Raw genomic sequence first — 20,197 nt, 5'->3', positions numbered from 1 at the left:
GCCCCAATTTGGGTCGTTCGTGGCATGATACAGGTCCATGGCTATCTGATCAGCGAGGTCATTATCCCTAAATATTGCATGACTAGCAAGCCCGTTAAAGAAGGCTATCCAACAATCTGTTGCCCCTCCTCGTAGCTGCCGCCACCAAGGTTCGATCTTGGCGTTCCTTCTGCTTGGTCCATAGGGATGACAGCTATCTAGCCAGTCGCCTTGTTCGTAATGGTGGCTAATTCCATCTTCATCTGTGTATTTGAGCTTCTTTGAGCCAGCTTTCGCTAAGCTTGCTTGTGCTGGTGCCCACAGAGGGGTCTCGGTGCCATGGTCAGACCTTGTAAAAAGTGGCCGCATTTGTAGCCTTTGAACAGCTTGAAGATACTGCTTCAAAGTGCTCATTGATGCTGTAGCTGATCTTCCAATAAAGAACTAGATAATGCATAGCGAACACGCATCAATGCAGCCGTATATCTGAAATCCAACCCGTTTTAGCTTTTTCTAACCATCAAGGGACCAAAGGAAGTTTGGTCCTGGTACTTTAAAGTCTCCTCATTGTTTGAAGTTGCCGTCACGGCGACCGGCAACCTCTTCAGGGAATACAGAGCGATAGAAATCGTATAAACGTCGTTGAGATATAGCTACTTGTGCTTGCTGACGAACGTATTGATAAAGAAGGCCCTTCCCAACAGCTAAGGATCGCTGGGCTTTGTTGAAGGTCTTCTTGGAGGAATTGAATCGCACGATTGAGTCTTTCGTCTTGTTCTTTTGCTGTTCGAACCCTTCGCTTCATCCCCTGATGGTATTTGATCTGCCGTATAACATGTGGATTGGCTTGGAATCTCTCCCTTTGAAGATCACGAAGAATTGAGGTATCAGAGAAGCCAAAGTTGAAGAAGTAATATTTGACTCGATCAGCCAGGTCATCTGAGATCTCCACAGCCTTGTGCCGGCTATTTAGTCCCCAGCGTCCAAGCTGAACGTATAAGATTCGCTCGCTGATCGTTGAACTGTTGTTTAATTGATGATGGATATTAGCCAGGATATCTCGAATTGAGACACCTTCATCATGTAGATTGCATATATCCCCGTACAAGGGCTGAAGCTTATCAAAGCTGCAGATTGAATCTGTCAGCCCCCATTTGCACAGGTACCTCTCAAGAGTACGAATCACGACAGGTTTGCCTCCGTTAGCCACAATCAATTCGTCTAAAAAATAAGGATCTGACTAGAAGATTCGCCGGGAATTCAGCGACTCTCAATAGCTTCTCGAAAAGCCTCAATTTGGCTTTGTGGCGGCATTGCAAAAGGTCCGGGTGTGTTGTGCGGTGTGTTGGAAGTGGGGTTATCGGGTCCGTAGTTATTTGCATAATATCTCACCGTAGTTCTTAGCGCGTGTAGAAAACGCGACGAATACTCCGTCACTGTTAAGCGCCTTGGGTAGATGTGAGTGGGGCCACTTGCGGAGAGGACCGACGACTTGGCCGATGCCTGGACCGCCGTCGACCTCCACTTTCGGAGGCGTGGTAAGGCTAAATTAGAAGATATATATCTGAGTATGCTATTGTTAGAAACCTTTTCGGAAAAGAAAGGACGCGTAATTACTCTTCCCTTTTGGGGGCGTAACGGTTCTCGAGCATAGAGCCGTTCATTGCGCAATCCATTTTGCACTTATTTGAGCAGCAGCTGTTTAATTGAGACGACCAACACGGCGACAGTCGAATTTTGGGGCCGGAAGCGTACTTGAGCTCATTCATCTTCGGAGAACAAAGGGCCACGGAATCATTTCAGCCTTCAATGACTACTGGCTGAATGTAGCATGTTTTGCTTTAAGCGACAGCTCTATTAATGTCTCTGAGGGCATGACAATGCCTCCTTGTCCATCCAAGTTCACTATAAGTACCACCCACACTCAGATATTTCACCGCTTGTGAATCATTCGTGTGGTAGTTAGTGATTATTCAGCTATTATAAACGAATCGGAAAGTTTGTGAGTTAGCAGCCTTTGCAAAGATATGCTTAATATTGATACTCTTCCAGTGCTTGCTCGTGCGAGTAGCAGCGAGTTGCGACCTAGGGATGGCGCCTGTTGATAAATGCGGGACGAGATGTCCGCTCTTTGTTTGTGGATTGTATCATGAACTTATTTCCTCGCGTCAGAGGAAAGCCTTGGTGCGATGGTACGTGGAGCACCAGTTCCCTTCAGTGTGGGCTGCAGATAGCCAACCCACGTTGGTGGACATCGACTGCTGGAGATTGACCCTGAGTCATCTTGTGAGCGAACTAGAGCTTCGGTTCCAGTTGCCTTTTGTCTGGACAGACATGGGTTCGTTGCAACCAGGGGTTCCCAGTGAGAGTTGTCCGACATGGTCTCTGTTTTCCCATGGAGTGTTTGCAGCGTATTATGTAGCTGAGTCTGTAAGAAAGAGTGCGCACGCCAAGTGCACAAGAAGGATAGGAACTGAAAGGGAGCGTACGTGTCATTTGTCGCTCTGTGGTGCTTTCAAAGAGTACTTTGGAAAGGACGGTATGGCCAAATACAATCCTACGTGCGTTCGAGTGTTGAGCACGGATCAAAACCGTTTGTGGGCTATGCTCGTAGTCCTCTATACGCTTGGAGTCGTAGCGTTTGTGGTAGACAGTGACATGGTTGCCGAGAGAGTGCAATCGGTAGTGAATATGTTGTGGCCTTGCATCAAAGATGTAGCGCTAGGTAATACGCAAAGTTGAATTAGGTTGTGTACTTTGTGTGTGGAACAAAGTTAGGACTAGCTTCATTTTCCTGACGCAAGTGTGACTGCCCCAACAAGACCTAAACTACCAATTTGACACTGTAGCCCAGAACACGAGATCTGAACCTTCCTCCGGAGGGATGTCTAGACCTATGAATGGCCCGTTGCGAGGCGATGCAGCCCGAGATTCGTCAGAAGCGACGTTGTACAAAGTCCACGTAAATATGTGGATTGGCAATAGCTTCACGTAAGACTGTGACTGTCAATGGCTTTGGCCCTCCGTGTAAACTAAACTGGGTTCGTACCGAATATTTCGTACGTTGGGGTTGGTCGAAGCCTCCACCTATTTGGATTCATCCAGAGATTGTGCGGCAGGCTCTTCTCAATTTGCTTTCTATTACTGAGTCGAATAGTTTGCAAGGAGGCTACTCTCGGAACGACGTGGTGCTTCGTCCTCTAAGCAACGGTCAGATCTATGAGTGGATTTATTTTGGCGAGACTGGTGCAAAATTCCGCTTCATACAAATCGCAAGACGACATAGGGCTACGATTTATGACTGCAATCCACCTCTCGTCGACTTGTATTTAGGAAGTATCTCTCAGATTTGTCTCAATGAAGTTGTTGATATTGATGGTGTTTTTGTACCGCCAAAAGCACACCTGATTTTGTCCCCAGACTTTGTTTTGTCTAGAGTTGAAAACAAGGAAAACCTGAGAAATATAATAAATGAAGCTCCATTTGTTACTTTGGGGTCAGGAAAATGGTGAAACCGAGTAGTGTAATTAGTATTTGCAGTGGTGCACTGACGGCTGGCTCGGATCTTGATTCTGTGCAGTGAATCCTCCTCCCCTTTGGGTCCATTGTAGCAGTAGCCATGCATCACGAAATTGGCACTCCGTAGAGGCTACTATCACAATTTTTATAGCATATGCAATTATGTTGGTATTGAGAATTCGCTTCCTTTTGGTCTGAACTAAGGGGTCTGCGGCTGCGTAATACGACGTATTTTGACAGAATAATGCAAAGATGATATATCAAGCAGAAACTCTATCTACGGCAAGAGGCTGTAAGAAATGCTACTGCTATTGCCACATTTCTGGTTTAATTCCTTACAGAGTATTTTGCGGGTTTTTCATCTAGCCGCTTGCCACATCTGTTTTATTTGCAGCCTGCTTCTTCCGTCAGCTGTTGGCGATTCGGCCGAAGACAACTTAGACGTGGATTCCGCTACGAAAAACTTACGCAATTGAGAGTCATTCTGTCAGTATGTCCACACTGATGGGTGTTATCGCGCCTTAACAACTCTCTTAATTCTTGCACAAGTATCGCTTACCGGTCCTTTCATGTACTTGAACCCCCCATTACCAGAGGTTCATGGAGCCCAGCGACTCGGTGTTTCGGAAAACGATGTACCACCCTTGTATTTCTATATGTGCAAACCCCCCCCCCCCCCCCCCCAGCAGGATTCTGGCAAGCCAGGTTTGTTTAGCTCTAATGTTGCAGGATTCTTGGAAGCCATGACGATTTAGCTGAACCTAACAGACGGTTCTATTGGGCAAACACTCCAGTTTGTGGTGTGGCCAGACAGCAGGACACATAAAATATGAGGTGAGAAGGGCGAGAAACGGAAATCTAGACGCTAGCAGCTCCGCGGCCACGTCATGCGAGGGAATAAATATGGCAAAATGGTACGAAGGCAAAACGACCGACAGGCCAACTAGTGCTGACAAAAGAGCAGCAGACTTGCTGACAAAGGTATGCTTGCCAAAGTACTTAAGACAGAGATGCCCTGACACAATCGCCATACTCCCCAGTCTACCTTCAACCTCTTCTCACCAGGCTCACCACCAAGGATAGGACATACAGAACTAGGCATGGCATATAACTCAACCGTTCAGTCTTCTGCCCAGCTCTCGGAGCATCATAAAATCCCTTCCATGCCAGGACACAGTTCCAGCCAAAACTCCGCCTTTTGTGGCCTTGAGCCTGCACATCACCACGAACAAAGCCAACATCAAACGGCTGAGCGCACTGTAGCCGACTCTGATGCTGGCTCTGATGTCTCGCTGTCTGACAATGTTGCATCAGAGGCTACCAACTCCACAGTTATCACTCCTGAAGACTATGAACGAATAAGCCGCGAATACGAAGAGGCTGTTAGAGAGACCCATCATAGTCAGATGGGGTGTCACTCTGGTAAAGTATCTGCTCTTTGGGTATATATTCAGTTACACACTCTAACAGCCATAGACGCCGTGTCTCAAGGTTCGCGGAATGCTGCTCAGATGCCACGAGAGACAAATGGCGGTTCAAATCTGGGGAAACGCAAGTTCAGCGCCAAACATGATGAAAGTCAGAGAAGCGACGCCGTGAGAAAACTCAAAGCGAGGCGTGAAGAATCTGAAGAAGAATCGAACCGAGCAAATTCTGAAGGACAAGAAGCTCCATCCACCTTTATCGCTTCAATCAGGACTTGGAGCAAGACAGCGGGAAAGAGACATCCTAGTGATGTCTACTTTCAAGTCAAAGGATTCGCGGACGTCAAACGAGACGAAGGGGGCAATATAAAGATCAAGGTCAATTGGGTTCCAATTTGGGTCCCTATCCAAGACCTCAGGGGAGAGGAGTCATACGACGCAGCCAGAGAATTAGTTGTCGGAAAATTTGGGGAAGATGCGTGGACCAGCACATCAGATGGGTGGGATGCTATGGAACCGTATGCCGAAGGCCGTATTGACTATGCCAAAGAGTAGTTTGCTGTGCATGGCAATTATGAGGCCATGTCTACCTATGCCTAGCTTTACACCTTAGTCACAGGCATCTTATGCCAGACTTCCTTCCTTCGTTACTAAGTGACTGAATAAACGTCCGCTTTCGGGAAGCTGAAAACCATTAGTCAGTCCTTCAAATAAGGTCTGCACACTCCACAGAGCCCCAAGAAGATTATAGAGCTCCTTTGCTTAGTGGCAATTGGCCAAAAGCTTCCCAGTTCTTTATTTCTCAGTCTCCTCACTTTGGTCATTTCAAGATGCCGATCACTCGTGAGCTAACCCTCCACAACCAGCCCATCAAAAGCCTCACTGGGGCTGTGGTGCGTCGAGTACCCTGAAAACTGCTCCGGGGGACTCTCTGACAATAAGTAAAGCAACGAGGTTAGAGCAGCAGTACTCATGTCAGGGTCGAAGGTAGTCATGACCCTTGGGATGTTGCAGAAGCCAGAGATCCGAGTGTTTTCCCGCCAGAGCGGTGGGAAGCTGCGGGCGAATATTCTCTATTATTCTGATGACAGCATTCACACTATAGAGAAGAGTGCATTGGAGGAATTGATGGACTGAACCGAAAAGGAAAAAAAAACATGTCGGTGAGAGGTATTCAGTAGATATACTATTCAGGGGTGGAATCGTGCGGCCTATGATGCTATTGACTTATGAGAGGGCAACTCCGGTTGTTGGAATATCAAGAGATCACCCTCAAAGGGGAGGAGGCGTAAATTGGAGATTGCCGAGAGAACATGAAGATGAACGGCATATTAGCACCTGTTATGAGAGATGATCTGGATTCCCGCAGCAATACGATTAACTGGGATAGCAATGTGTTCTGTTTACTTGCGGTTCTCTCTATTTCCTAACAGTTACATATAGAAGTCGGCTGTGCGAGTGAGTTTTGAGGCGTAGAGGCATGATGCGGTCCGTGCCACCGAAGCCTTGTATGATCTACCCCCGGCGGCTGGCGATTAAGAGGAGTGCCTTGCTGTCCAGATATATCTTGTTGTACATTAGCATGTGATGAAATCTAAACCCCCGTCTCGCCACTCACATTCTGCAATAGGCTTTATATCGTGCAGTGCGTAACTCGTCGAGAACGGCTTCGCAAAGAAGGTCGATGTCCCTTATAGACATGGTAAGAGATAAACTCATAGGGCCGTAGGACAGGGCTTTAATGGCGTGACTAAAACCAGCCCCAAACCAAAATGCTACGTCTCTCTCGTGACGGTCTTCCGACCAAGGAGTGAAGCCGACTCTGATTGAACATTCGTGGATATCTGAAAATCCAGCAGTTCTGAGTTGTCTTCTCGTTCGCTCTGGTTCCACTCTCATCGAACGACCGTGCAGATCCATGGCGCGCAGCAACTTGTCAGTCCAGTCAATAAGGGCGCATTTGTATGGAATATTGCCGCCGTCGAATCGTGGTTCCCAATCTATTTCTACTTGCTCTAAATATCCGACATTCGGTTTTAAGTGTCTGCCAGTGGATTAGTAACGCACCGATAGAGGAACATGTAAGACTGTGACTTTCGAACCGATGTATCTTCCTGTACATGTCTTCCCAACAACGAACAGCCCCAAGGAGCGTCCGGACATGTATCAAATCCCAGTTACGTTCCATAGGCTTCCAATCGCTCTCTATGTCAAACTTCATGGGGGGCTCCATGTTTGCCGGGATCCTAGTCATATTAATGAGCGTTACCCCCACGCCGGTCGATGGCTCGTCTTGCTCACCTCTCGGGTTGAATCATATTCAGGTCTACACCAAGTACTGACGCTCCTGGCAGTGCCCTAGATGAAACGCATTAGGCAGCACTCTCTCTGCAATATGAAGTGGGCGTACTCGGCTATATCAATTGACCAGATACCCGTTCCTGTGCCCAGATCAAGGATTCGTAAGTCTGTTGCGGTATCTAGGGGCGATGAGAACAGGGCACCACCCCGAGCTGTGAGGAAGAACTTGTGAAATATATCCAACCGCTGCAGCTCTTCCTGCACGGAGCATGGTTAGCAGCAGTCTGGTGTCCACATGGCAATTAAGCTTACCCTGTCAATTGGAAATATGTACTTGCTTCTCTTCAGCTTGTCGTCACTTCTTCCATACCATCGGTCACCAAATAGACGTTGCACATGTTGCAAACGCCCGGGATATTGTCCATGGGCGTGATCTAGGTGGCCAATGTCAGTTCAATACGTTCACCGCCGGACTTTTAAGCACTTCAGCTGCAAAGCGAACAGGGTCTCCTGCAGTGTTTACCCTCTGGATTCATAGCGAGTGGAACCGCGTGTGCGTTTTGATGTAGCCGATGTCTCATGTACGATCCTCGTTTCAGACAATGCAGGAGGAAGAAATCTCGGTTCGGGTAATGCTCGGACTTTTTCATAAACCGCCAGTGCCTCGGGGCACGTGAAGCAGCAACACTAATTCTGGGATGCGGCTTCTGAGCAGAATGTTGCATGTATCAATAGCAGTCATAGTCGGCCAGGCCTCCTTTTTTATTATTATTATTGTCATATGTGCTGGTTAGCTCGCATGGTCTATTGACAAACAGCTCGACGACAGCTGGCCGAATATTTTGATGGGTGGGCGTATTTGATCATTTGAGCTTGGTTCTTGACAGTCATGACTCTATTAAATACTTATTGCGGTGTCAATTACACCTCATGAATGCTCGCAGTCTCCTATCTGTCTGTGTCGTTTAGACCATGGCTGCATCCAAAGTATATACATCGTCTGCCGAAGTGAGTTTCCCTTTGCATCGCCAAGTGATTTGCACCGCTCTAGGGTATCGGCTCATCGACTGCTACTAGCGACGAGTCAGAGCGGGCCATACCTTCTCAGGCAGAGCTGAATCTCGTATATGACGTATTCTCAAGCAGTTAGTGAAGGTGTCATCCGGTCAGCCATGCCAACTGCAAGGGCATCTTACTGTCGAAGTCAGACGGCAACGCATTGCTACCTAAACCAGAACTCGGCAAAGTCCAGGGTCTCCATTTCATCGCTGCCAGATGCATAGTATCAGCAATGTCCACTGCACGCCGAAGCACAACACTGGATTATGAGGCAAAGACTGGAAGCATCTAGTCGAGGACGTATTCGAGATGCTAGAGTGACTGGGCCGCGCCTGTCCCTACGGCCTTATTTGCATCGCTCCAACGTGCAGTGAAGCGACCGACGGTGTCGGGGGAACAAGCCAATCAAGCTTCTACATATAGAGGTGCCATCTGAGCCATTGCTTCAGATCAAGCACGGCGGTTGCTAAATTATTCTTAGGTCTTTTGACATGTATGTCACCTACCATTTGTTGGTGCTACACAAGTTTGGTGGGGTGCCAGAGTCGTGCATTGAAGTTATAGGAGGAGGGCCCAGGCCAGCACAGGTGTCTTTGGGCCGCAAGTGGAGGATCGAGTGACTGCAAGTCACCTACTCCGTAGATGTGCAAAGATACTTGCTCAATGGTGCCAGCTTGTCACTAGGACTTTGTCTAATTCTCGACCGCCGCACTGCACTGATAAATACTGACAGGGTGTAAACGCTTGGACGACGTGAACCAAACCATCGCGTTCGCGCCACCCCGGCCTGGTACACTATCTGAGCGCGCCGGGTCACGAAGACCTGTTTTATTCTTCTCTAATAAGCAAGATCATGATCGACTATGCCGCAGCGTCGCCTTCCTATTGTCCCTAAGGAATCTTCAAGACTTCCCCTGCTTTTTCGCGTGTCTGGGTGATGTTTGCCTACCATTTTCTCCCTCAGCTCGAGTGTCTGCTGATGCTTCTGCTCTACCTCCTCGTACCTCCGTAGGTTACTAAGGCAAGCCAACCTGGCAACGTTGTTTATGCTGTCAATTGTGCACGAATAGTTGCTAAATGCTCTTTTATAGCCTGTAATGACCTGCCTTTAACTCTGCTCTCGACAGAGTGGAGTTTCTCGCAACACTTGGTGCCCTACTGAATGGTAGGCGCTGATAATATACCACCGTTGCATTATACTGTTAGATTCGCCAGAACCGACATTGCAGAGCTCCTTCTGCGGCATGGCGTGCCCGTGGATATCGCGGTTGGTGAAGCTGGGAAATATATGGAAGTCAGAGGCCGCAGAACCAGCCCGTTCTTTGCAAGCCGCATTGCGCAGCATTAATTGGCCAAAACAAGATGGTTTCGTTCGACTGTCCTCCCATGCAGTAGTACAAGATAATACAACTGGCTCGCCGTCGCCAAGTCTTGGATAATTCACAATTTCTAATGCCTATTCTCTTGTGCCAATGCCTCTCTAGGTGTCTCTATTTAATTCACCTCCACCGTTCATCACCCCGCAACACCACCCACCCAAAACTCTCCATGAGCTCAGAAGCTGTGTGCTCTAGACTCCTGAATAGAGCCTTATAACAATCTTACTCAGCGAAAAAATGCGTTTCAAGAGCCCATCAATCTACATTAAGACTGCTCTTCTGTAGTGTGGCTCATGGTCCTTGCCGTCGATCAAAACAATGGAGTTGTTGCTGTGAACGAACAATTCTAGCGTAGTGAGCTTGGCGCATCCCTCTTCAAGTAGCTTCAAGCTGAGCAAATCTTCTGCCCTAAGAAGGACTTAGCCTGCTGGGCATCCCGACCTTGGATCTGACCGAGAACCCAAACCCGAGCCTAGTGTGCAGCATCAGCTAGAAGAGCGAACACAGTTGCAAGCTATCCTAAGTGATTTCAGACGAGACTTGGGTACAAATCATATCACAGACCGCAAGATCCAAGCTGTTGACCTTATGGTTCTTCTGGCATCTCGCCGTGAGGTGCGTTCTCCTGCCCAATCGTCATCCACATCAACCCTGTTGTATGGAAGCAATACTCGGGGGAGCTCTCCCGATATCAAGCCTGTAATGCCTAATGTCAATGTTAAGGGGATACCTCTTGTACTCGGTAATACACAGTGCATATATTGTGTCGGTCAAGAGCAGCTCCCATACAATAGGCGCATGCGCTCATTCAAGCGTGTGTCTCATATGATGGACCATGTGGAAAAAGTGCTTCTCAGGCACGAGCACAAGGAAGGAACGTTTGTTTGCCGCCACCCCCAATGTGAGCATTTGGGTGACTTCCTAATTAGTTTGGATACCTTTAATGACCACGTGCATCGAGTACATGGCGTTAAGCTTCGGGCTAGCAAACCGCAGGAGAGTCTTTAGTGTTACGTTCTTTTGTGTGATCGAATGAACCATGGGGATAACTTGAATGACATGTTTGTACTTTGTGGTAGGCTGCCATTTCATAAAGCAAGGTTAACGGTTAGCACTTAAGAGAGCTTCCTTTGTCCGTTTGAGCCGAGGACCTGCTACCGTTTCTGAGTCATTGCCTATGGGCACCAACTCCAGCTTCGAGGTGAGCGCGTCGACCGCACATCACCTGGTTGGTCACCCTCCCTTGATAACTATCCCTAGAGCAGCTTAACGACGGCCTCATGCCCGTTCTGCACGGCCCACGAAAGCGGCGTCTAACCGAAGTATCCTTCGCCTCAACATTAGATCTGCCCATCTCTAGCAGCAGCTTAACGACAGCCTCGTGCCCGTTCTGCGCGGCCCTCGAAAGCGGCATGCCACCGAAATTATCCTTCACCTCGACATTGACTCTGCCCGTTTCTAGCAGCAGCTTGACAACGGCCTCGTGCCCCTTCTCGGCCGCCCGCGAAAGCGGCGTCCGACCGGTCTTATCCTTCGAATCGACATCGACTTTGTCCGAAGAAAGGAGAAAGGCAAGAATTATCAGCTCATCGCCTTTCTCTGCGAGATGTGAGAGAATACCTCGTCGTTGTAAGAAAGTAAAGTCCCGTCCATAGTCAGGCCGGTTGTTTTCTTTCCGATAACACCCTTCCCAAAGACTGTGAAGTGGAGACGTTGAGGGCATGATTTCTGCTTGGGCTTGTAACAACGTCCGGACTGCTTCGCCACTGTTGGTGGCCCATAACGCTCATCTTCTACTTCGAAGCAGGATAGCTTAGACGGGTGAGCTTTAATGAGATTCCCTATTTTATGCTCCGCCAATATGTAAAGAAGACTCGCATTTGGAGTATGTCGGCGAACGTCGTGCCTTTCAAACAGGTTGTCTAACTTGATCCAGTCAACCAAGCCTGAACCCTTTAAGGAAGCCCGTCTGCTCGACTCCACCTCCTTCCGCAGCATCGGCGTGGTAGAGAACATTTCGTACGGCGTACTCTAAGAATGGAAACGCTTTGTCTGCCGCTTGACGGAGTTCTGCCGCTTGCTGAGATGATGCTTTCGGAAGTGAACTGCCAATATTCAGATCGGTGTAGATGTCAACGTTCATGTAGTTGAGACAGCACTGCTTTAGCCTCTCGTGGCTTTATCCTTGGAAGTTTCTTTCGAGGTCAATCCAAATCTCCTTCAACCCATCCTCTTTGAGAAGAAAATCCCTCACGGATTCGTGTATGAATTGAACCGTGGGGTTTTTGGACCTGGTGACTTCGGCAAGCTCTTTACAGGAGTCGACGACGTATCTCTTTGTAACGGGTGCTGTAATCTCATTGGGATCCCACTGAGATAGAACCTCAGGCTCAACACCGGAGAGGATGGCAAAATATAACTGCTCCGGTCTTAATGGCTGTCTTGTGAAGAGCACCCACTGAACACAGAAGCAGTTCACCTCTATTCTGCTGGTCGCGCATCAAAATGTCGCGGAACAGCTCGTGTAGATCCCCTGGGATGTCTCGGAGTCTTGTTCGAAGCGCATGAACACGGCCACGATCATACTCCTTGTTTAGAATCTCCACCACTAGAACCACCCACAAGAACACCTCAGATGCCTTTTCTTGGACATCAATGCGGATCTGCTCGGCGACCTTACTGTGCCCGATTTTCAATATGCTGCCCAGGTAGGAAGTTATATCCTGGCTGTGTCCTTCTTGTCCTTCGAGCACTAAGCTGAGCCCTTTCTCAAGGGTAATGTGAGGGTAGTGCCTGCTTGAAAAGCAGACCAGGAAGCTAATGTTGGCCGACGTGGTCAGATCGCCTATATGTTCAAAAAATAATACCATGTCTCGGATCTGATTCTCGTCACACTCATCTAAAGCATCAATGAAACACACCAGTGAGGACTTTTCAAGACCCTGCACTGCTTGTTGAAATAGTTCTTTCAGAGACTCGACACTCCATTGCCGAGGCCCGCCGCTCCGTGTTACTAATCCAAGAGAGTCGAAGACGCCCTGAAGGTCTGGACGTCGTTCGAGAAGTTGTTATAGCAGTGATCGATACATCCCAATTGTGGACTTCTCCAAATTGGCCCCTCGCGCGTTGAAGAAGAAGGAGATGACGATCTTGTCCTTCATCTTCTTCCGCGCATGGGCAAGAGCGAACTTCATTAAGGCCGACTTCCCCGTTCCAGGCTTGCCTTTGATCCACAAAAAGCCGTGGTGCTCGTCAAGCTTGCTGTGTTCGGGCCAGTCGACATATTAAGGGGCTGTTAGCAACCACTTACATGTCTTTTCGTGTGCGGTTTTTATAGTCATTTGACGAGCATCAATTTGGTCGAACTTCAAGGAGTTTAGCAACTCTTGTTTCCGCTAATCATCAAGAGAGTGGGTGTCTCCAGTCAGCATCATCTTCTCGGCCTCATCCTTGTTTGGGGGTATTCGACCGAGAAGATCCCTCGCATAAGCAGCCGCCGCCATCGCTGCATACCCTTGCCATTCCTTGTTTTTGTGGGATTCCGAGTAGTCGCATATCCCGTGTATGACCAGGCAAGCGAAGTGATCCATTAGACCTGCCGCTTCCATTTCGAAGCAGAGGACGTTCTTTTCTGCTGCAAGCTTATCCCGAATCAAAGCATCCCTCATTAGCGAGTTTGCAGAAGCAATCAAACCGTAGTGAATTGCCGGATTGTCCTCGTGTTCAGTCCGTTCGCGTCGCGGTACCAAATTTGATATATCATCGGCACAGGTTGCTGCATAGCAGCTTGAACCGTGAGTGATTTCGGCTTTAAATAGCCTGTCAGTACTTGTGTGTGGTCGCTGATACTCCCGTTGCAGCCTTGGGTTTTTTTGTAAGGATGCTGACGAGAGTCGCTTCGAGCTGATGCCCATTCCTCTTATACTGGGCATGTATTCCATTGAACGCAGTGCGCAGTGTAGTCGGAGGCTGGTTCAAGAACCGTGCGTGTTGAAAGGCTTGGTGCTGTATAGTCCTGCCAAAGTCGTACTGGAACACACCACTCTCACTATCGCGAGGTGCACTGACGATAACATCGCCCAGACGAACATCGTGCCCCTCAGTTGGGCAACCACCGGCGATGCCAACCAAAAGACGTATCCTGACGTTGGGAAAGCTGTGCATCATGTTCGTTGCTACGCTGGCCGCTGATACTGTTCCATATTCGCCATAGGGCAAGACGGCGATGGCGACATTGTGGCTCCCAACTCGGCCCAATGTATAATCGTTGTTATCTTGGGGGACCAAATATTGGGGTCGTCCGTGCTCTTCGTCAAGACACTCTATTGCGGCAACATATCCTGTTGCTATAGCGCAGATCCAGCCGACTGTGTAGGCGTCTGGCGGTAAGCGCATCGTGGTTGGCCCCAGCGTTAGTGTCTGGGCATTATTACGATCTATCCCCCTCCTCTTCTCTAGGCTCGAGAAAGCTTCTTCGTCACTCTCGGGGCCAGATTCTCTCTTCGGCATTGTCTCAGTCGTTTGGCTGCTGATACAAAAGGGCGTCAAGCTGAGGGTGTACAGGTGGACTGACTCGGACTCGAAACTCAACGCGGTTCTTCAGGCGAGGTGCGACCTGCTAAGGCATTAACCTGCTGGAGGGGAACCACGTGCTCCGCATCTTTCATGCGGCGGGAGCAACAGGTTACTCAGGAGGAACCAGATTCGAAGCGCGAGAGTCTATGAGAAGAAAGAAAAGAAGACTGGGTTGGTTGGACATATGGTAGCCCCATTCAGTCTCACTAGCTGTATTCGAGGGGCTGGGCACAATGCAGCACGGCCGCTGCCAAATCAGCCAATCACCGAGCTACCGTATGCGTCTGCTACAATACACAGAACAAAACGAGGCTTTCATCAAAGACCTTTCGAAGAGCATAACAAGAGAGAGAATTCCGACAACTGTTTTACAGCACGTGTAGTCTGCTAAACAGCTATATACCCGTCCAGCTCGAAGCAAGTTACGCCCAGAATAAAAATGAACGTAAAACTAACAGCGAGAATTTCGAGAACCTCTCTCTTCTCGAGAATTTCGTGCTGCGTTGGATAGAATATCTGGCAATCCTTTTCGGATACCAGAGCCGGCTCAAAGAAGCTTAAGACATTAAGGACTCTTCTCTGGGTTGCCTCAACACCAGGCATTGTCCAGCCTCACGGCGCAACAGTTTTTTAGGGGCTCAAGCCCCTCCCCGTTGAATGTAGTCTGGCACGCCAAAGGCACAAGGTTGCCCCGTCCGGTACATTCACATCCAATCCGTTTGCGATTACATCTTTGTATAGGCATCCATTCACGATCTGATTCAAGAAAGGACTGGTGATAACGGACGATTCTCCAAACAGGGGCGGGGCTGGGATGTCGCACCGTCGCGTACCAAACGAACTTCTCAATATGGCCGATGCTCCATCGCCTCTGGAGCGGAAGACATAGCGTGGCATTGGCGCGTCACGACACGACCACGATCATGATCACGACCACGCCCTACCTCTGAGGTATCGTACGCAGCTCGGTGACTTGGGTGCCGCAGTTTTCCAAGTCAGGATTCGCATTGAGATCAAGTCGACCTGGAGCGGCTAGCCTTCATATTGGCACTGCTCTCGTAGCGGCCCATGCCAATCCTGTGTCGTCCAGCAACACCCACGGATCGTCTGGAGAGCGGGCCAGTTATTCCTCGGGCCGCTCCGGGACCGCGCTCCTGAGCGGCATGTCCTGGCCGTGTTCATCCGCAATGACCAATCCCAAAACTTGGCCTTCGTCACACGCATGTTCCACGATCTTTCCCCGGCGTGGTTCAGGAGTGAGGTCGTCAACCACACCATGAGCAGTCAGGACCCGAAGACTGGCCGGGAGACAGTCTGGAATTCTTCAGCATCTCCAAAGATGCAGTCGTGCTACAAGAGGATTTTATGTGAATGTAACCCATGGGGGCTGTCGTTCTTGGAAACGTCGCTTCAGCGCCTGGGTGAAAACGGGACTAGACGATACCGCCCATGCACAAAACCGTACGTACAGACACAATGGCACATACGTGCTGGGCAGTAAATATATGTGCGATGGTCGAATTTTCTGAATTAGCGCAGAAGCTTGCAAACAAATTTTATCACTGCCTGTTGGAGCGACGGTTAGTCGTCAATGCGACATTAAGTGGCACCACGTAGGGTGTCGATCGCAGGCTTTCAGACTTCACCAGCGTATTCGTTCCAGTAGGAGAGTTGAAATTGTCGTAGCGAAGAGTAGTAAGTAGTACGGCCCTGTTGCTAAATCACGTCGTCCATGTGTAGTAACCCATAGTGCTAGACAACGTGGGCTGGAACAATTGATCAGCATTAGGCGTGGCATTAGTTCCAGTACGTGAGCTTCCAACGCCCTGTCGAATATCATTTCAAAAGACCCTGCGACGGACAGCACACTGCAGTTCACTTTCGCTCGCTGATAAAATACCACCCATTTTGCTTGCCGTTCGCAACACAGCCAATCAGGGAAATAGTGTGTGTTGTATTAATCGCAAGACTGTAACCGATGCCCTCTCCCCTCAATAAGTAGCCAATACAGATGTTAGAACACATTCTGTCGTGGAACCCAACCAAGAAATCCTCGTCGGTGTGGGGGGGAGGGAATTCTTGCGTACAACTTCGTGACGGCAAATAGAACAAAATTGCAATGTGTCTTGCATAAAGCCTGCTTTGTTTGCCCACCGGACTAACACTGGCTAAGATCTCGTTGTGTAGGTAGAAGTAGGATGGTGAGCTCATAATGGAGGGACAACTCATTGGTACATCATCCCCTCCCCAAAGTTGATCGTGGCGATGAATGGTATCTGCGATCACTATATCCATCACTGCCCTGCCTTTCGTCTTGTGTCCGTGATCATTTTCTGTAGCAACATGCAAGTATATAGTGCGGATTGCTTATTAACGCCTTCAACATACATAGACACCTTTAATACAAAATGCTATGGAAGTCTAAGCACTGCCGTAGTCATCAGGCTGCCATGCTCTTCACCACGCTCCCGCACATGTAGCTGCATAGTTCAGAACGGCTTAATTTATTACGAGTCGGATACAGCTTCCAGCAGTTTCTGATAATAGATTCTTGGGGCCCGCCGCCTGCCACGCATTCCATCATCATTTCTGTGCATGTGCGATGATGGTGACCTTTTTTGGCACATCTACCACACACCAGTAGCTTTTCGTATCGGTGGGCTATGTCATCTGCTAGTTCTTGGCAATTGTAGCATTGTTTTGCTCGAGAGTCCTCTAATGTAGCAATTGGGTGAGATCATTGATAGCGCAATACTATTGAAGGTGAGTGGTACGTCTGTTTTTAGCATTGTGATCGATCTACTGACATGGGGCAGGTGATCCCGCTCTTTTCGACACCGGAATGACGATCGCCGAATCGGGTAGGAAACCGAGCTCAAAGGTCTCAGAAGTCCCGATACCTTCGAAAATGCTACCGTAGCAACGAGACGAGCAGCTGGCCGGGCGATTCACTGAAACTGACGTTGAAAGACGGGAAGAGGGCGTGGAGGAGGTGCACATTGCGCGACAGCTCCCTAAGTGGCGACGCCGTGCTATTACGAGAGACCAAAAGAAAAGAATGTCCGAGATTGCCTGCGCAATGAAGACGAGCTCCAGATGATCAAGCAAATAGTGTAAACGAAGCTACCACGGGACGCGCGAGTACCAGACGATATCTACAAAGCTTCATCTTTCCATCAAGACAAGTCATGGACCTCCAAAGCTCGGGTATCATCCACCCCCGAACTTTCCCTAAGTTTCCCCGCTTGCCCACCGAAATTCGCTGTTATATATGGCGCCTTGCTCTTCGGCAACCCCGTGTGCATCGCCTGCGCACCGTCAATATGGATCTCAAGCAGGTCCATCCTCTTCAGGGTACCGAAACACTTCCTCGCTCTACCATAACTACACGAGACATGCTTGCAACGTGCCAAGAGTCTCGGAATGAGGCCTTGCGTGCATTGCCAGATCTATTGCCTCTTAGCAACTGTGCTGTTCACTTCAACGGACTTGACGATGTTATCTGCCTCGTCAAAGTGAATCTAGATGTGTTAGACTCGTTGAGAGAGGCGGTATTGAGCTATCGGGCTCTGGGACATGGTAACAAGAATGGCGGGGCCGTTGCTGAAATGCCCGATGCCCTAAACTGGGTCAGCAAGGTGACGAAACTAGCATTAGAAGCGCGCAACTCAGACTTCCACGACGACTTCGGTTTTTCGGCCACTGAAGGAATCGATCAGAATCGCCTGCTACGATTTATGTCCACGTTTCCAAAACTGGAGTGGCTATTTCTAATCATCTTGCCGACGCCAGATGATATGGGAACAGTGATAGTCGATGAGACTAACGACGACGAAGGGCATGAAGGAGAAGGTGACGGAGATGCTACTACCATTTCCAGCAATGGCAGCAACAACATTGGCTCCATTAGCGGCTTTTGGATTCGAGGCGAGAATGGGATTAGCGACTGGTATCGTTGGGTACCTCGCAGCACAACATGGGGCTACTCGAATGAGAAAGTGCAGACGCATTTCTCAGATATGGCAATATGGAAGGAAAGTCTTCAGGCGGCATTGCGGCGTCATGGCAACGAAAGCCGGCTGTTGAGATCGGTGCAAGTTGAGGTAATGTTGCATTTCAGGGAAGGCGTCGAGCCACCGAACGATCTGTAGAACTTGAGAACTATTATATATTAGGTCTAAACATCATTTCTGTTTGATGGCTGCCGCAAGCAGGCTCCAGAATGCTGGTTGCCTTACGGCCATGTTTGCGGTGTGTATAATAGAAACCTGACTGTGCCGTCGACTGGTCGCAGGGCTTCGAATTCGCCGCACCAGGACTTCTCCACAAACTAATGGCGCCAAGGCTATCAGAGATCGAGCAAGCAAAGTCAGAACAATTTAGCCCTGCACTCGTAATTGGCATACAGTTCAGCCCGAAGATATAATGCACGGGGGGTGTATTGTACAAAAACCCTACTGGATTCCTCTACCCGACGAATTCTCGCAAGAGCATTGCGTGCAAGTGCTTGTTGGGTCGAGATGGGCGGCGGAGACGGTAGAGCACTTTCTCTTTCGATGCAAATTGTGGAGGTCGGAAAGGGAGGGTATGGTGCGATGCAACCGTGCCAAGATAGGGAATTTGTCTTTCTTCCTGGGAGGCAAGTCTGCATCGGACGGGGAGGGTTGGGAACCCAACCTGGCAGCAATCCGGACGACGATCAAATTTGCAATGGCTACAGGCAGACTGGACGCAGACAGGTGAGGTGATGAAAGAAATTGAATAACTATTGACTATAGTGTGGAATCCTGATCACACAGCCTCACATCGGCAGACCAAGCTCCAGCTGCCGAGGATGGGACGTTGGGCACTTGGAGGGAATGGCCTCTGAGCAGGACGGTCGGTTCACGGAAATGAGGTTTGTGGGTGCAGGGTAAGAATGCATCGTGGGGCTTCAGGTGAGTAGAAAAACGTTACGATCTGTAGGTCATGTAGTGTCAAGGCCCTTTAGGGGTGATCCCTCCGGGCGTAAATAAATTACATTACATTACATTGCCAAAATTATGTCAATGAGAAAAGCTAAGTACTCAAAATTCCCGCTGTTCTTTAGTGCAGGAGCAGTTGTCGTTTCCTTGAACTGTTACAATTGCGGGGTTCCGAGACGGTAAACTTGTTATTAAAGCCAGTGCATGATGGTGCGCAGGCTGAGGCTTCGCCATCAGCACTAAGCTACTTGCGGTCCAACCCACCGGTTACATGACCTGCCGTTTGGCTCACAACAAAATCACACGGCCGCATAAGGCGACAACTTGGCTTACGGCCGAGGACAAAACAGCAAAAGAGCGGGCACGCTCCTGGGATGGCCAGCCTATTCACGGCCGCTGCAATTGCAATACTGCCCGAAGTCACGCCGTCGTGCCAGACCCTTGTCAAAACGCACGTCAGTCCAGCCATTTTCGTGCATACCTTCATGGCGTCCTGACTGCATGTGTACTGTTTTGTGTGAAGGGCGTACCTCAGAGTTTCCTGCAGTATATAAATGCCAAACGCCCACCTTGATTTCGGTCCGTCCTTGTGAAACTTTCTGTGCATGCGAAGTCGAACACTCAACGACAACATCTTCTTCAATTCTGTAGGACACCCAACAAAGCTTCTACCCAGCTTTCCCATTTTTCCTTACCATCAGCTGACTCTATACAGTCATATATCAACTTCATTAATCGAGGCGCGAACATGACCAACAACGGTGGCTTCGTCAAAATCCCTACCGATGAAGAACAGAAACGCATGGACGAAGCGGCGCGAATGTCTAGGGAGAAACGCGACGCTGCAAAAAAGGCACGAGAGGCACGTGAAGCGGCGGAAGCGGCAGGGAAGAAATCTCAGGAGCGTCGTGGTGCTGGTGGCAGTTCGCGAGCGGCGTAGAAGGAAATCTTCTGGTATTACGACAGATATTCGAGTCTCATACAATGCAGGAGGCTG

At 49.2% G+C, this 20,197-nt stretch overlaps 7 protein-coding genes across 7 annotated transcripts in view; 2 read left to right on the top strand and 5 right to left on the bottom strand.

The window, feature by feature from the left end:
- Positions 1–4,598: 4,598 nt before the first annotated feature.
- MAA_00893 (uncharacterized protein) lies at positions 4,599–5,477 on the top strand (the record flags this gene model as incomplete). Its single annotated transcript, XM_007818891.1, has 1 exon — positions 4,599–5,477. One exon carries the CDS (start codon positions 4,599–4,601, stop codon positions 5,475–5,477), a length of 879 nt encoding a protein of 292 aa, XP_007817082.1.
- A 1,059-nt stretch (positions 5,478–6,536) lies between these two features.
- Positions 6,537–7,155, bottom strand: MAA_11433 (uncharacterized protein; the record flags this gene model as incomplete). The annotated part of the gene is made up of 2 exons (XM_011413427.1): positions 6,537–6,937; positions 6,990–7,155. 2 exons carry the CDS (start codon positions 7,153–7,155, stop codon positions 6,537–6,539), a joined length of 567 nt encoding a protein of 188 aa, XP_011411729.1.
- Positions 7,156–10,829: 3,674 nt separating this feature from the next.
- On the bottom strand, positions 10,830–11,384 carry MAA_11432 (uncharacterized protein; the record flags this gene model as incomplete). The annotated part of the gene is made up of 1 exon (XM_011413426.1): positions 10,830–11,384. One exon carries the CDS (start codon positions 11,382–11,384, stop codon positions 10,830–10,832), a length of 555 nt encoding a protein of 184 aa, XP_011411728.1.
- Positions 11,385–11,840: 456 nt separating this feature from the next.
- MAA_11431 (Rhodanese-like protein) lies at positions 11,841–12,531 on the bottom strand (the record flags this gene model as incomplete). The annotated part of the gene is made up of 2 exons (XM_011413425.1): positions 11,841–12,150; positions 12,248–12,531. The coding sequence occupies 2 exons, from the start codon at positions 12,529–12,531 to the stop codon at positions 11,841–11,843; spliced, it is 594 nt and encodes a 197-aa protein (XP_011411727.1).
- Positions 12,532–13,056: 525 nt separating this feature from the next.
- MAA_00892 (Nucleoside phosphorylase domain protein) lies at positions 13,057–14,056 on the bottom strand (the record flags this gene model as incomplete). Its single annotated transcript, XM_007818890.1, has 2 exons — positions 13,057–13,447; positions 13,491–14,056. 2 exons carry the CDS (start codon positions 14,054–14,056, stop codon positions 13,057–13,059), a joined length of 957 nt encoding a protein of 318 aa, XP_007817081.1.
- A 3,503-nt stretch (positions 14,057–17,559) lies between these two features.
- On the top strand, positions 17,560–18,387 carry MAA_00891 (uncharacterized protein; the record flags this gene model as incomplete). Its single annotated transcript, XM_007818889.1, has 1 exon — positions 17,560–18,387. The coding sequence occupies one exon, from the start codon at positions 17,560–17,562 to the stop codon at positions 18,385–18,387; it is 828 nt and encodes a 275-aa protein (XP_007817080.1).
- Positions 18,388–19,583: 1,196 nt separating this feature from the next.
- Positions 19,584–20,197, bottom strand: part of MAA_11430 (Sec1 family protein) — a gene marked incomplete at both ends in the record, with an annotated part of 1,336 nt that continues 722 nt past the window's right edge. The window contains 2 exons of the mRNA XM_011413424.1: positions 19,584–19,741; positions 19,896–20,042. Coding sequence (XP_011411726.1) covers positions 19,584–19,741; positions 19,896–20,042 — 305 coding nt within the window. The remainder of the gene's footprint in view (positions 19,742–19,895; positions 20,043–20,197) is intronic.

Source organism: Metarhizium robertsii (assembly GCF_000187425.2).
Source record: "Metarhizium robertsii ARSEF 23 chromosome Unknown MAA_Scf_8, whole genome shotgun sequence".
NCBI classification, from domain to species: Eukaryota; Fungi; Ascomycota; class Sordariomycetes; order Hypocreales; family Clavicipitaceae; genus Metarhizium; species Metarhizium robertsii.
The sequence above is the reverse complement of the archived record's forward strand: the minus strand, read 5'-3'. Positions and strand labels throughout refer to the sequence as shown.